This window comes from Ambystoma mexicanum, chromosome 5q, assembly GCF_040938575.1.
Source record: "Ambystoma mexicanum isolate Mex_15411 chromosome 5q, UKY_AmexF1_1, whole genome shotgun sequence".
Taxonomy (NCBI): Eukaryota; Metazoa; Chordata; class Amphibia; order Caudata; family Ambystomatidae; genus Ambystoma; species Ambystoma mexicanum.
The window spans coordinates 878,681,249-878,694,887 of record NC_090933.1 but is presented as its reverse complement, the minus strand read 5'-3'; the positions used below and the strand labels follow the sequence as shown (position 1 = coordinate 878,694,887).

The 13,639-nt window shown below is 47.7% G+C and overlaps 1 protein-coding gene across 1 annotated transcript in view; it reads left to right on the top strand.

Moving 5' to 3' along the window:
• Positions 1-13,639, top strand: part of VIRMA (vir like m6A methyltransferase associated) — a 1,848,046-nt gene that overhangs the window by 1,176,075 nt on the left and 658,332 nt on the right. The window contains exon 18 of the mRNA XM_069621370.1: positions 11,579-11,711. Within this exon, the coding sequence (XP_069477471.1) occupies positions 11,579-11,711 (133 nt within the window). The remainder of the gene's footprint in view (positions 1-11,578; positions 11,712-13,639) is intronic.

The window sequence follows — 13,639 nt, the reverse complement described above, 5'->3', positions numbered from 1 at the left end:
GTGCATTTATTGTCTTCATCCCGACCACGAAGCGAACCGATGCTCAATTTATCAATCCTTTTTGTTGAAGACTCAGAAGGACCGCCAACGGAGGTTAGTGGCATGGATCAGCTTTAATAATACTGTCTGCGAAGTCACCGAAAACAAGTCTACCTTCAGCGGCTGCTGCGCCGATAGATTAGTCAATAACCTCCACCTTCACCTCTACAAAGGTCACCACACCCAGGGTCTTTCTGCCTGCTATACCCCTGTCAACGGTCCCTATGATGATCATCACAACAACTCCTATTCCAAGAGACATGCTTCCAGCTCTGGAATTCCTGCCCAGGCCCACCAAGGCTATCCCCCTCTTTACTCTGTGAGATCCCCCAGAAAGTCACCAGCCATCTACACCAGTTCCGAAGAGGACCTGCATAATGATTTTCATTCGGACCAGGAAGGGGGCCATGGGTAACCCTATGCCATTATGCCCATACCTCAGGCGGGGGTCACCGACCTGTGGGCCTTCCCAGCCGTTTAGCCCGCCATGGGGCTAAGGCCCAGTTCCTGCTCCTACTGTACCACCTGCACTGAGAAACCTGTCCTTGAACATCCTAACTACCCTGCACACTGAGGTGGCTGAATTCAGCAGTGGTTGCCCACTGCTCCTGTGCCTGGTCCAGCCAAGAGTCCTCCAAAGCCTCCTCGGTATGAACCGACACCGCCTCATAAGGTACCTGTTACCCACTCAGCCAGTGCCAAGGGTCCTGCCCTCTGTGGCAGAGGAGCCAGTTAACACAAACACTGGCACGGACACAGACCCCACTGGTGCTCACACAGATGAGTTTGACTACGTTCCCATGAATGGGGATCCTCCAGATGTTTGAGCCCACCAGGGTCTCTAACCCTGGACGAAATTGGCTCTTTCCACTCAATCATTTTGAAAACTGTCAAACTATTTAAGCTGGTGCCAGAAGAGAAGAAGGGCTTCCTTTATGAACAGTGGGAGTCTGCTAAGAAGACCATAGTATCGGTCCCTTTGTTGGATGACATATTGGAAGATGGTTTAGCAGTCATGCAATCTCCGAATACTACACCTTCTAAGCATGACCGGTTGGAGAAGAAATGCCGGGTTCCAGATTCAGCCCCCATGTCCCTTCGGTCTCAGCCTTCACCGGACTTTGGTGTTTCAGCCACCGCCAGGAAGAGGTCCTCCAACCCCTCTTCTCATTGTCCATGGTGCCTCCGGACCAGGAAGGCAAGAAACTCCATAGGCAATAAAAACAGCAGAGGCCATACAGCTTCTAACTTCGCTAGGATTCTCGATCAACTATCCTACATTGATCCTGGGAACTGTGATAGCTACATCGAGTGCAGATGCTGACAAATACAGCAACGGAAGAATGAAGATGCAGAGCATAACATGGCACTAATTCCAAGCTTGGAAAGGGTACCGCTCCGGAAATTGAGCTGGGTGAAGGAGCTGGCCCGAAAAGTGCGTGCAGGAAAGATGGCGGCTTGCCAAGAACAAAGGACTGGATGAGCTAGTCGATTTGAGAAACGTAAAGGTTGCAGGAGGGTAGGAATCTGGAGTGACTGCCTGTTGTAACACAGGGGACCAGAACGTGGGTTGGAGGACACGCTGTGCCTGCGGTGCCGGGCATGGTGGCCACCCACGGTCTGCCCTAACTGGTTGTGGACGTCGTGGGGGGGCCGAGCAAAAAGGGCTGATTGCACCGGCCGGCGCCCTGCATGAAGCGTGATTGGAGTGAGAGGAGTCGGGCTGCGGGGTGCCTCGGAGGTGGGCGCTGGGTGTGTGAGGCGAGCTGGCAGTGGACCGGACTGAGAAGACACAACCCTGCGGTGGCCGGGGCGCGGAACAGCCATGGGGCCAAGGAGGAGTCGGCGCAGTACAAGAGGCTATGGCAAGACAGAGAAAATAAGACCCGGACTCGCACTGGAAAAAAGTGCACACAATAAGTAAGCCGCAGCCGTAAAGGAAGCCTCACACCAGCTGAACAACAGACAAGGACGTGGCTTTCAGTGCAGTCCGCCCTGGAAAGCGAGACCAGTGCTCCTAACACACTGCAGCCTCCAGTGTGATCCGCCCTGCCGCGAGAAGCGCCGGCTGTATTATTGGGAATATGTAGTTCGTTTGAGATTCAGATAGGTACGTGGGAACGGAATACTCCAGACCCGAAAGACTGGGCCGCGTCACGGCAACGACATTGCAACATTGTTCCAATTTAAGGATACTCCCTCAGACTCAGCCCCGGAGAGTCACTGTATGAATGAACGGCCACCAAATTACTGTATGTCCAGAAATGGCTAACTGGGCCAAAGGAGGAAGACAAGCAAGGAACTCTTTATGGGTGCGGTGAATAAAACAGGCAACTGGTGTTGACTGATATGTTTGCATGACACGCACAGTGGACTGACAGAAGGAGCCCCGGAACTGGCATGGAAAGATGTGCGCATGATTAGAGCAAGCAGCAGCACAGGCAACGCTAATGCTTCACGAAAAAGGGCATTGATCGTTGATTTGGATGTGAAACAATGGACTAGCGCCTCCCCTTGCGGGCCCAACGCAGTGCAATAGAACAGTTGGTGAATATTGCTGGCTCAAAGAGAAAGAGGCCCTGTGTGTACATGAGCCCCCACGCACAGGACACATGAGCGAGGGCTAAACTATTTGAGGAGCTGAGCTTCTACAGATGAGCAAGAGCTGTCCTACTGATAAATACAAAGCAGCTCAACAATACCCTCTCCAAGTCGTTTACGGGACGAAAAAGAGAATCTGCTAAAGTACACCCAGCAAGAAATATCTGAGCAACACAAAGATAACAATAAGTAGTGTATGCACATCCGGAAACTAGGGCTGGGACTGCACAGGAGCTGCTAATGAGCTGCTGAGCTGGATCAGGCCCGGAAACCCGTGAGGACACCGTAAGACATTATACCCAGTCAGGTGCACACCAGCTGTGGCGGGTAAGAAAGTAGTGGACAAGTGACGAAGCGCCCGACAGAAGAATAACACAGCGAGCTGATTTGGGCAACGTGAAGGGAGAAACTGGTATGTGCCCATAACTAGGAGATGTCAGAGTGTGACCAGGCCAAATACTAACTGGCTCTCAGAGAACACGCTGTAGTGGTCAAAGGAGAAACGTGGGAGGACACAGCCCACTCAAACCGCAGTTCTTCAAGCCACCACATAGCACAACCAGTTGAGGAAGATACCCCAATACCTGTTCGAATTGGAGACTTCAAATAACATTGTATAGTTGAGGCCAGGCATGCAAGGAGGATTGCATGATGTCAGTGAAGGGGCTGAGGACCAAAAGCAAGGAACCGACATTGGAGACCTTTGCAAAGGCGCAGCAAGCTCCTTCAACCCCGACTCAGAGTGCAATGGCGGCTTCCGCAGATAGCGCCCCAGAAGGAGAAAATCACCAGGTCCTAGCGGCCATAAAAGAACAGAGCACTAAATGGGGCACAGCAATGGCAGATCTACGCACGGCCCTTGAGAACAAAATTGACGCAGTAGGAATCGAAGTCACCTTGCTGCGACAAGACGTAAGATCGCTAGCGGAAAGAACAAGTGGCCTAGAGAGCGCAGTGAAACTAACACAGATGTCAGCTCCAATAACGCAAAAGAGCTCCACGTACTTAAACAGCGGGTTGCTAACCTTGAAAACCGAGTCGAAGAGGCGGAAGGAAGGGCGAGACGGAACAATATCTGAGTGGTTGGCCTGCCGGAGGGAGAAGAGGGCCAGGACCCTACAGACTATGTGGAGAACATGATCCTGCAAGAGATAGGGGCGGACAAGCTCTCGCAAGGGTTTGCAGTTGAACGTGCGCATCGAAGCCCTGATGAGGAAACCACGGCCTGGGGCCCCACCATGGCCGATAATTGCGAACATTCTAAACTATAAAGACAGGGAGAAGATCTTGGAATTTTTTCGGAAAGGCGGGACGATAGAAAGGGCATCCACCAACATCACTGCATATCCTGACTACACTATCCTGGTGCAAAGACAGCGGTACAGCTACGTGGCGATTAAGAGGAGACTGCGCACAGTTGGTATCAAGTACATGCTTTTGTACCCCGCGAGACAAAGTCTTGCATAAAGGCAGAGCACTCTTTTTTGACACCCCGGAGGACATGACGTCATGGCTGGACTTTCAGGGCTGCCCGGAGCAGGACGGAGAACAAGATCGCTAGAAGCACGATAAGTGATGAGAATGTACCATGAACATTGCCGGGATAAGCAGGGGGGATGAGATGGGGGGGGGGGGAGTCCTAGTATGAAGCTTTGGAACACTTGTTCGTGGCTTTAGGACCCTATGACCCCGTTAAACTGGAATATAGTGCACTAATTGCATAAATGAGCTAGGTAGCGCTAAGCGTAGCAAATTTAAGACAAACAGGAGCAACGGAATAGAGACTTCTTACCCCCAAAGGTTAGTAGTAAGGCGACCATTAGGGCGCCTTTACCCTGCTGAGCCGCGGGGACAGGCTTTGCCGGACGGGGATGCGTGAGATCCAGGTATGCAGTTGGGGAGGGTGTTGTTTGGGGAGGGGAGGGAAGAGCGTGGGAGGGAGGTGGAGGGGTTTGTTCTGTTTATAGTTAGAGGGAGTTTAAGTTGGGGTATGAGCCTACATCGACGAGTTAAGCAACTGGAATGGGACTGCATGGGTGTGGGAAGTGGTAGGAATCTGACACGCTAGGGGGGAGCTTAAAATAGTTACTTGGAACGTCAGGGGCTTAACAGTTACCTGAAGAGAAACAAGGTTATGCTATACCTGCGGAGGCAGAAAATAGATATTGCCTTGTTGCAAGAGACGCACCTGACGCGAGACAAGTTGGAGATGATTGGAAGGAAATGGAAGGGGACAGTGGTGGGTTCTTCGCACTCTGCCTATGCCAGGGGAGTGATCGTCTGGGTGGCACCACACGTCCCGTTTCAGCTGTTACACACACTGGTGGGGACGGATGGAAGGATGGTCGTGGTGAGGGGGATTAGTGGAAAATAGGGAAATAAGTATTGTAAACACCTATGCCCCAAACCAAAATACTGATGCATATTTTAAAACGCTGTGTAACAACCTTAGTATGTGTGTGGGGAGTGTGGTGATCTGGGGAGCAGGGGGGACTTTAATTGCGTATTAGATCCTAGGGTGGACAGGTCAGATGGAAAATTGATAAGCCTACCCCGTTGGCTAAAGCGTTAAAGACGCTGCTGAATGACTTTGGGTTCGAAGATGTGTGGAGAGCTTGCCACCCTCATGAGAGGCAGTACTCGCATTATTCTGCCCCGCAGCAACTACACATAAGGCTGGACTACGTCTTTGCCACTCCGGAGATACTGACAAAAATTACGCAGGTTGAATATAAAGCGAGAGTCCTTTCGGACCACTCGCCCCTGATCTTCGAATGGCAATGCTGCCCGCTCCCCTCCCCCCTAGAGCAAGATTTCCGACATGGAGCCTCAGAACAGAGGCGCTCAGAGACCCCCCTCTTCAAGGAGGACATGAGGGAGGTGATTGTTAGTTACTTTGAGACGAACACTGGCATTGTGGACTCAGCTGGCACGTTGTGGGAGGGATTCAAAGTTGTGATTAGTGGAGTGGCTATTGCAAAATGGAAAGGACTACAGGGGGGGATCCTGGTGGATCTGCAAGAAACTGAGGAAGAACTGGAAAGGGCACTTGGGAGAAAACCGTACCAACCTAGACACTGATCTGATACTAAGACTGCAGCAAAAGTGCGCAGGTCACTGGGAAAGATTATGTAACCTTAACTATAGAAAGTACATAGAGAGACAGCATGCGGGTGGAGAAAAACCGGGAAGGATCCTTGCTTGGCTATATAACAGTGAAATCCCTAGACCCCCGATTAGATCAATAATAAGAGAAGATGGAACTGTCGTCGACACTCAAGAGGGTGTCAATCTGGAGTTTGCAAACTATTACGGGCAGCTATATGGGGACGATGGAGAGGAGAACCGCGTGATGATAAAGAAAACACTAGAGGACCTAGGATTGCCACAGATTAGTGCTGAGGAAAGAGAAGAGCTGGATGCATCGATTACTTTAGAGGAGCTGGGGAAGGTTTTGAGACAGCTACCAACTAGTAAGACCCCGGGAACCGATGGACTCCCAAGTGAATTTGATAAGATATTCAAAGATGAGATGCTCCCACTGTTGCTAGACATGCTGAATGAGGCGTAGGAGCTAGGCAGATTGCCAAATTCAGTTAGAGAAGCGACCATAATACCACTTCCCAAATCTAACAAGCCAGGGCATAGCTGTAGTTCTTATAGACCCCTGTCAATGTTGAATCAAGATAGTAAAATTCTGACGGCTGTTCTGGCAAATGGGTCGAGGAAAGTTGTAGGTAAATTTATACACCCGGACCAGGCGGGCTATGTCCCTGATAGGAACATATCCCATAATCTCGGGAGGCTCCATAGGGTAATTGAATATGGGAATGAAAGCGAGGACGAACTGGCGGTTGTGTCACTGGATGCAATTAAGGCCTTCGACTCAGTCAAATGGCCATGGTTGTTGGCATCCCTGGCTAGCTATGGGATGGGTCCAGGATATTTACAGTGGGCTAAGATGTTATATAGTGAACCGCTGGCCAGAGTGAAAACTGGAACAGTAATATCGGAGAGGTGGAGGCTGGGTAGGGGAACCTGGCAGGGTTGCCCATGGTCGCCTATGCTATACATATTAGCCCTGGAACCCTTAGCGATTTATCTAAGGCAGCAATATGACATGATGGGCATCTCTGTGAGTGGCGAACGACATTTGATATCATTATACGCAGATGACATATTATTGTACTTGCGATACCCGGAGGAAAACCTCCAATATGTTTTAGAGGTGATGGGGAAATATGCGGAAATGTCTGGTATAGCGGTGAATCTCAGAAGTCCAACATGTTTCCATTGGGTGTATATAAAGGGACCCCTCCGAATCAGCTACCAATGTTACAGGTACCATGGGTGGTGAATACATTTCGCTACCTAGAGATAGATATATACCACACAGTGGAGGAAGAGCATAAGTATAATACGGAGGTAGCCATCAGGAAGATTGAGAATTGTATGCGGTTATGGGTAAAGCTGCCTTTGGCAATGATGGGACGTAGTGCAATGCTGAAGATGGTGGTTCTGCCTAGGCTCCTGCACTACTTCGTGAATATCCCATATATGATACCCGGGAAGTTCTTTAGTGGACTGGCCAGCATGTGCAGGGACTTCCTGTGGCATGGCACACGGAATAGGGTGGCCCTCTGGAAGCTACAGAATTTTTATGAGAAAGGAGGTATTAAGTTGCCTAATTATAAAGTCTATTATGTTGAAAGTCAGTTGCAATAAGTGGCAAAATGGCTTTCAGAGGATGAAACCACTGAAACTAGGTTGTTCAGGTGGGACTGTGCCCCATTTTACCTGAAAGAGATCATGTGGTTGTCCCAGACATAGATGGATGGGCGTCCAAAGATGATGGTGCTGGGATGGAGGATGTGGCGTAGGGCATGTCAACTGATGGGGAACCCGTGCCCATGCTCCCCTCAAGTACCACTGGTTGCACTAGCGGGTGGGGAAGAGCAGTTAAGGATGATAATCAGGAACCATTGGGAGTCGGTTGGTATAGAATCCATGGGGGATATCTGGCAAGAGGGGACCATAATGGCCTTTGAGGAGTTGGGGGTGGAAACTGGGCTACACAAGTGGCCAGTTCATCACATACCATAGACTGGTGCGGAAGATTAAGAGAAGGTGGCCTGAACCGGTGCTTGATGGCGAACCAGATGCTATTATAGACCCAACAAATGACATCGCAGAAGGGGGAAACGAGATATCCATGAGATGATGATGGCCATAATAGGGAAGGACATAGTGCAATTAAGACTGGAAGGGGAAGAGGAGGTAGGAACCCCGATTGAGGACGGGATGTGGGAGCGTGTCCAAGGGTACCATAAAGTGTCAAAGAACGCAAGACTTAAACATTTGCAATTGTATATTACACATAGGGCATATCTGACACCTCATAGAATGTCCAAATTCAGAAATGTGGGAAGGCAGGCATGCCCTAAATGTGACGAGGAAAAAGCAGGCATGGTACATATGTTTTGGTCGTGCCCGGTCATAGGGCGCTTCTGGGGTGAGGTTGCGCACACATTGGCAGAAAAAGGCATTAAGATCATGGTGGATACCGTGTGGGCCTGCCTGTTGGGGGGTTCCCTAGGCCATGGAAACCTAGGCAAGTCAGCAAACTGAAGGACCTGGCATATGCGCTTGCGAAGAGGAGAATTGCTATGGGGTGGAAGACATGCCGCAAACCACGACTGGAAGTATGGTGGATGGATTTCCAGAAATGGGCAGAGGCGGAAACTGTTGTATGGCAAGAGACTAGCAGCGGTGGGGGGGGGAGAGACTGAGACCCTGATGGCTTGGAAGCTCCTGATAGCAGAACTATTTGGGTCAATGCATGACCCGTCAGATTCCACGGATAGAAATACCCCATCACAAGATGCAGAAACAGAACAGTATTAGAAGCAGGATCGTAACGGGGGGTGGGATAAGGGATGCAGTGAGCGCAATTTGAAAATGTATAACTGTAAGCTTTTGTATACACTGCAAGTTTGGTTTGTAATGTTGGTTAAATATTTTATAAAATGTTCACAAAAAAAATGTTTGTCGTCCCATTTCACCTGGATGGTGTCAAGAACACCATTGCAGACTCTTCAGCTGCAGTCCTGCCACAAATGGGAGCTTCAGCAAGCGACGTGTCACGCCTCTTCAGCGGATGGGGTCTTCCTCAGATCGATCACTTCGCTATAGCTGCCAACTCCAAGTGTCAAAAGTTTGCCAGCCGATATCCTCAGCTGAAAAGCCTAGGGAATGCCCTCCTCCTTCCCCTGGGAGGGTCTCTTCCTTACGCCTTCCCTCCACTTCCTCTGTTGCTATGTGTGATCAAAACAATCGAAAGTTGCCACTGCAAAATGATCAAAAGCTGGTCTTCCCCATGGATCTAACAAGGTCCACCTGCCATATCCCAGTACGCACGGGCTCTGGGCAGGCTCTCCCTGTGGTTGCACAGACTTGTTAAGGAGTTCCTCAAGGTTCTCTTCAGGACATACCTGCTGGTGAAAGCACCTGCGCCTGCTTGGAAACTGAACATTGTACTGTCTAAGCTCTTGGGGCCTCTGTTTGAACCAATGCATTGTTCCCCTTTGAATTTTTTTTATCATAGAAGACCACCTTCTTGGTGGCACTCACTGGGGCCAGATGGGTCGGGAAGATGAAGGCCCCTCTCCTGTAAGCCTCTGTATTTGTCCTACCACGCCACTAAAATGGTTCTGTGAACTCATCCTTCCGTCATGCCGAAGGTTCCATCGGACTTTCATCTCCACAAGCCTTTGATTCTACATATTTTCTTTGCAAATCAATCTTCACCTGCTGAAAGGGCGTTGCATTCGCTGGACGTTGCTCTTGCACTGAAGTTCTATGTGGCACCTACGAAAGACTTTCAAAATATGTCTCCACTGTTTGTCAATTGTGGACCTGTAGTACCCAGCAAGGCCCTGCCCGAGGCTTCCATCTCCAGGTGGCTCTCCGGCTGTATCGTGCATTGCCAACGTCTGGCCCACAGACCGCTTCCAGGCTGGCTGTAAGCCCACTCCACCAGAACCATTGCAGCAACGACAGCATTTCTCTCTGGTGGTCACCTGCTTGACGTCTGCAGGGCTGCTACATGGAGGTCAATCTACACCTTCACAAAATTCTACTGTCTCAACAGGGATTACAGGGAGGAGTCCCAGGTCGGCCAAGTGGTGCTACGCAGCCTGTTTGTTTGAGGTGAGTCTGTTCCATGGGTAAGTGTATTACTTATGTGAGCCTTGCTACCTCCCACAGTTATGTATATGTACTGCTGTATAATCTTATTCTTGAGCATGCAAATCCATGCAAGACTTCATGCCGGAGAAGGAACAAGTTAATTACCTGTAAATCTTGTTCTCCAGCGTGGGTCTTGCATAGATTCACAAGCAAACTCTCCATCCTTCCCTTCTCTGGCTCTTCTTGGTTCATTCTGCCACTCTATGTGCGCTACCAAATCTGAAGATGGCCATCAGGGGTGAAGCCTAGGAGCAGTGTCATTGGCTGGGAGCATTATGACACAAAGGGCACTGATAAGCTATAGAGGAGACGAGCAGTTTAAAGTTTAAAGCTAAACTGCTTTCTTTTTACCAAGGATTCCCAGCCTCACAATGGAGAATATTCATGAGCATGTGAATCCATGCAAGACCCATGCTGGAGAAAAAGAGATGCAGGTAAGTAATGTGTTCCTTTTTGTATATTGACTGTCTAACTTGAATTATTGAATGTTGCCCTGTGTGAACTCTCTGGAACACTAATCCACTCTTGACACTTTTCCTGAGACTAATCCTCGACTGCTCATCCACCTACCTTGATTGGGTTTTGGCTGTTCACCATAACTAGAGTTGCCTCTTTAAGTCTCCCACCCCTCTAGCTCCAGGTCTGACTAACTTGTTGAAAATTGCATGATGGCGTAGGAAATTATTAATGAGGTCTAACTTAGATAAATTACATGTTTTAAAAGTGATTTCAACTGCTAATGCCCAACTTAAATTGGAGGGATTATATTTGAAGGAATTGTATGTTATGGTTCTCTGAATGTATCGCATTATGAATATTTTGAGGTATTGCGTCATGTGCAGTATGAGTTTCTATGTTGAATTTTGATTGGAGAGACTATATGAAGATGAAAGCTACATTAGGTTGTTTTCAATGTTGTGAATCGTGGCTTTGGCCTCAGCAAGGTATAGCTGCATGTGATATGTTTTTCTATGGGGTATAATGTTTTGTACAATATGTGGTTTTATGACTTCTATCGAAAATAAACTTGATTTGATTGATCTGGGTAACGTGTGTGAGAAATACTTTGCCATTAGTGGATCCTTTATTTTGAGTCACCAGGTGCAGTAATGTAAACGTGTTAGATTAGAGGACAAAAATGATTGTTGTACTTTGCTTCAGTGAGCAAACATATTGAAATGAATAAGAACAGGGAGAGGTTATGGTATTGTGGTAAATTACGTTTAATCCACCGCTCATCTGTTATGGCGCATAGATTCTAACAAATGAATATTTTAATGTGTCTAAGATTTCTTTTGTTGCTCCTTGAAAGTATGACTGAGAAATGGTAGGCGGAGTCTTAAATGTTTCAGAAGACTGAATAAAATGGTGTATTTTCTTAGATTTTAAAAGATGGTTTGAGCATTGTCACCTTAGGTGTGTATATGGCCAGGCCCATACAGTGCATGTGTTAAAATCTCACGATAGTAATTATTTGCTTGCAACTGTATGTTTGATTTTGTATTCTCGAGAGTTTACTTTTATGTACACTATTTTAGTACTTAGTATATTCAATTAAATATTGTATAGAAACATTGCATCATCTTGTATTTAAAATGTTATCTTGTGCTACTATTGTTTGAATTTTTGTATTTTAAGAAACATTTGTTTGATGAACATTTATACAATTATTATTCACTTTCAAAAATAGCTCTCTGCGAAAGCATCCCACTGCTTTACACAGCTTACTGAAGCGAGTCGTCCGAAGCTTCAGCAAAGACACTGGGGAACTGGCATCTTCCTTCCTTGATTTTATGAGGCAGATTCTGAACTCTGATACAATGGTAAGTAATCACAGTTTGTTGATTTAACAAGTGCTCAGAATGGAATACGTAGTCTGTCTCTGAGATGTTTAACTTTGATTTCTGGTTTTTCTCTTCCTTCCCAAATCCTTCAGATTACCAACAGGTTTTGAAATTGACTGTTTACAAAAATGACTTGTCAATTAAAGAAGGTGTTTGCATTCTCAGCAAGCTGTTGTACACCTTTTGACCACCTCCTTATTTCACACCCTCTCGTTTCATCTTTCAATTCTACACTGTTGGAAAATTTTCTTCAAAAAGTATCCACTAATGTTAGGAAAACTCCAATGTTGGAAGTGGAGAAGAATGTGTAGCTTGATTGGATTCCTAGAGCAGAAACTGAATGCCCACTCCTTGTCTGTGTCACTATATGGAACCCAAATTGCTTGTTACATTGTGCTCTGAACTCGTAAAATTGGTTCTACTGTGTTAGATTACGCACATCCTGTGCATTTCACATCCGTTAGGCCTTAAACATTTGTGCATGCAGTCCCATTGGGTAAGCTTCCTCTTCTTTCAGGTAATCCCTTACACAGCCAATACCTTTCCACTCCCAAGCATGGAATATTATTTCTTCTTCCCAGCCTCCCCTTATGCTCTATATCCACTTCTTCCATGTCCCCCTTAAAAAGGCTACCCAAGTGCATTCTGCAGTATTTCTCACAGTACCTAGTGACCGTTGCTCTTGCTTCTCCTAACTCTGCAGCAGCTACTTTTGTATTACCTAGAAGAGCCATACTCACCTATCCTTTTACTAAATGTCAGAGCACACATTCTTCTGTGCGATTTCAAAAAAAGGCATGCATGCCCCTATATTGGTAACCTACTTGTGAAACACTCTGCTGCCGTGCCCCAAACTCTACCTACCTGTCCTCAGATGTTTAAAAAAAAAAGGAAAATCTTAAGTGTTACCGACTTACACTTCTCCATCCAGCACTTCTAAAAAGGAAAAAACAAATCCTCACCAACATGCAGTTTGTTAGGGAGAATTCTCTGTTTAGGCTGAATTTCCCTACCTAGTGAGTCCCCCAGCAGCTTTGCTGGATTTCTGGGGTTTCTTTTTTTCTCCTGCCAAGAGTGAGACTCTTTTTCCCTCACTCTTGGACATGTTGAAGTGTGTTTTCTTGGTTAAACCTTGTGTTGAATGGGCTATGGGGTCTTTTACTCCATAGGGCCTCATGTATTTTTGTGATGTGGGTTACACAGCACCCTCCGTGCCGTGACCCAGGGGTGTCCTAGGGACTCCCCAACATAGACTCCATACCCTGGGACTGACTACTGTCTCCCAGGGCATGTAAAGTCACCAAAGACTTTGCTAGTCTTGAATCCTGAACAGAACCAGTACAAACCATCATATTGTGGACGTACTGGCTGGGGCAATTCGATTGCCCCAGGGTCTGTTAGTCGAGGGGGCACGTCTCCGTCCCCCCTGATCGAGTTTTGGCTGGTGGCAGTGGAAACTACGTTTTATATTCGACCGCGAATATTTTCCTATGGGATTTCCCATTGTTTTAGGCTAACACATTTAATTATTTATTTACGGTAGCCTTAAACATACCGCCGGTTTATATATTTATTATTATAACTCCGGTTGGGACTTTTTGCCAAAACTTGATTCTAAAATGGCGTTGGCGTTCGCCTCTGTAACTCTGACCCAAAGTGGAGCCCTTTGTTCCACTTTTGGCGGGCTTCTCCACAGAAGCCCTCCAAAGTGGTGCCACTCTGTCTGGGGTACTTAGGAGGGGTGGAGGGGGATTTTGTTTGAGTGACAGCTAGGCTGGGTGAATGGGGGTTTGCTGCATAAAAGCAGGGCTTTGGGGACTGGAACTTCAGAAGTCGCCACAGGACCAAGAATCCGACGAGGGAAGAGCTGAGCCGACCTGCTTCGACGACACCACCCGGTGGAGCCC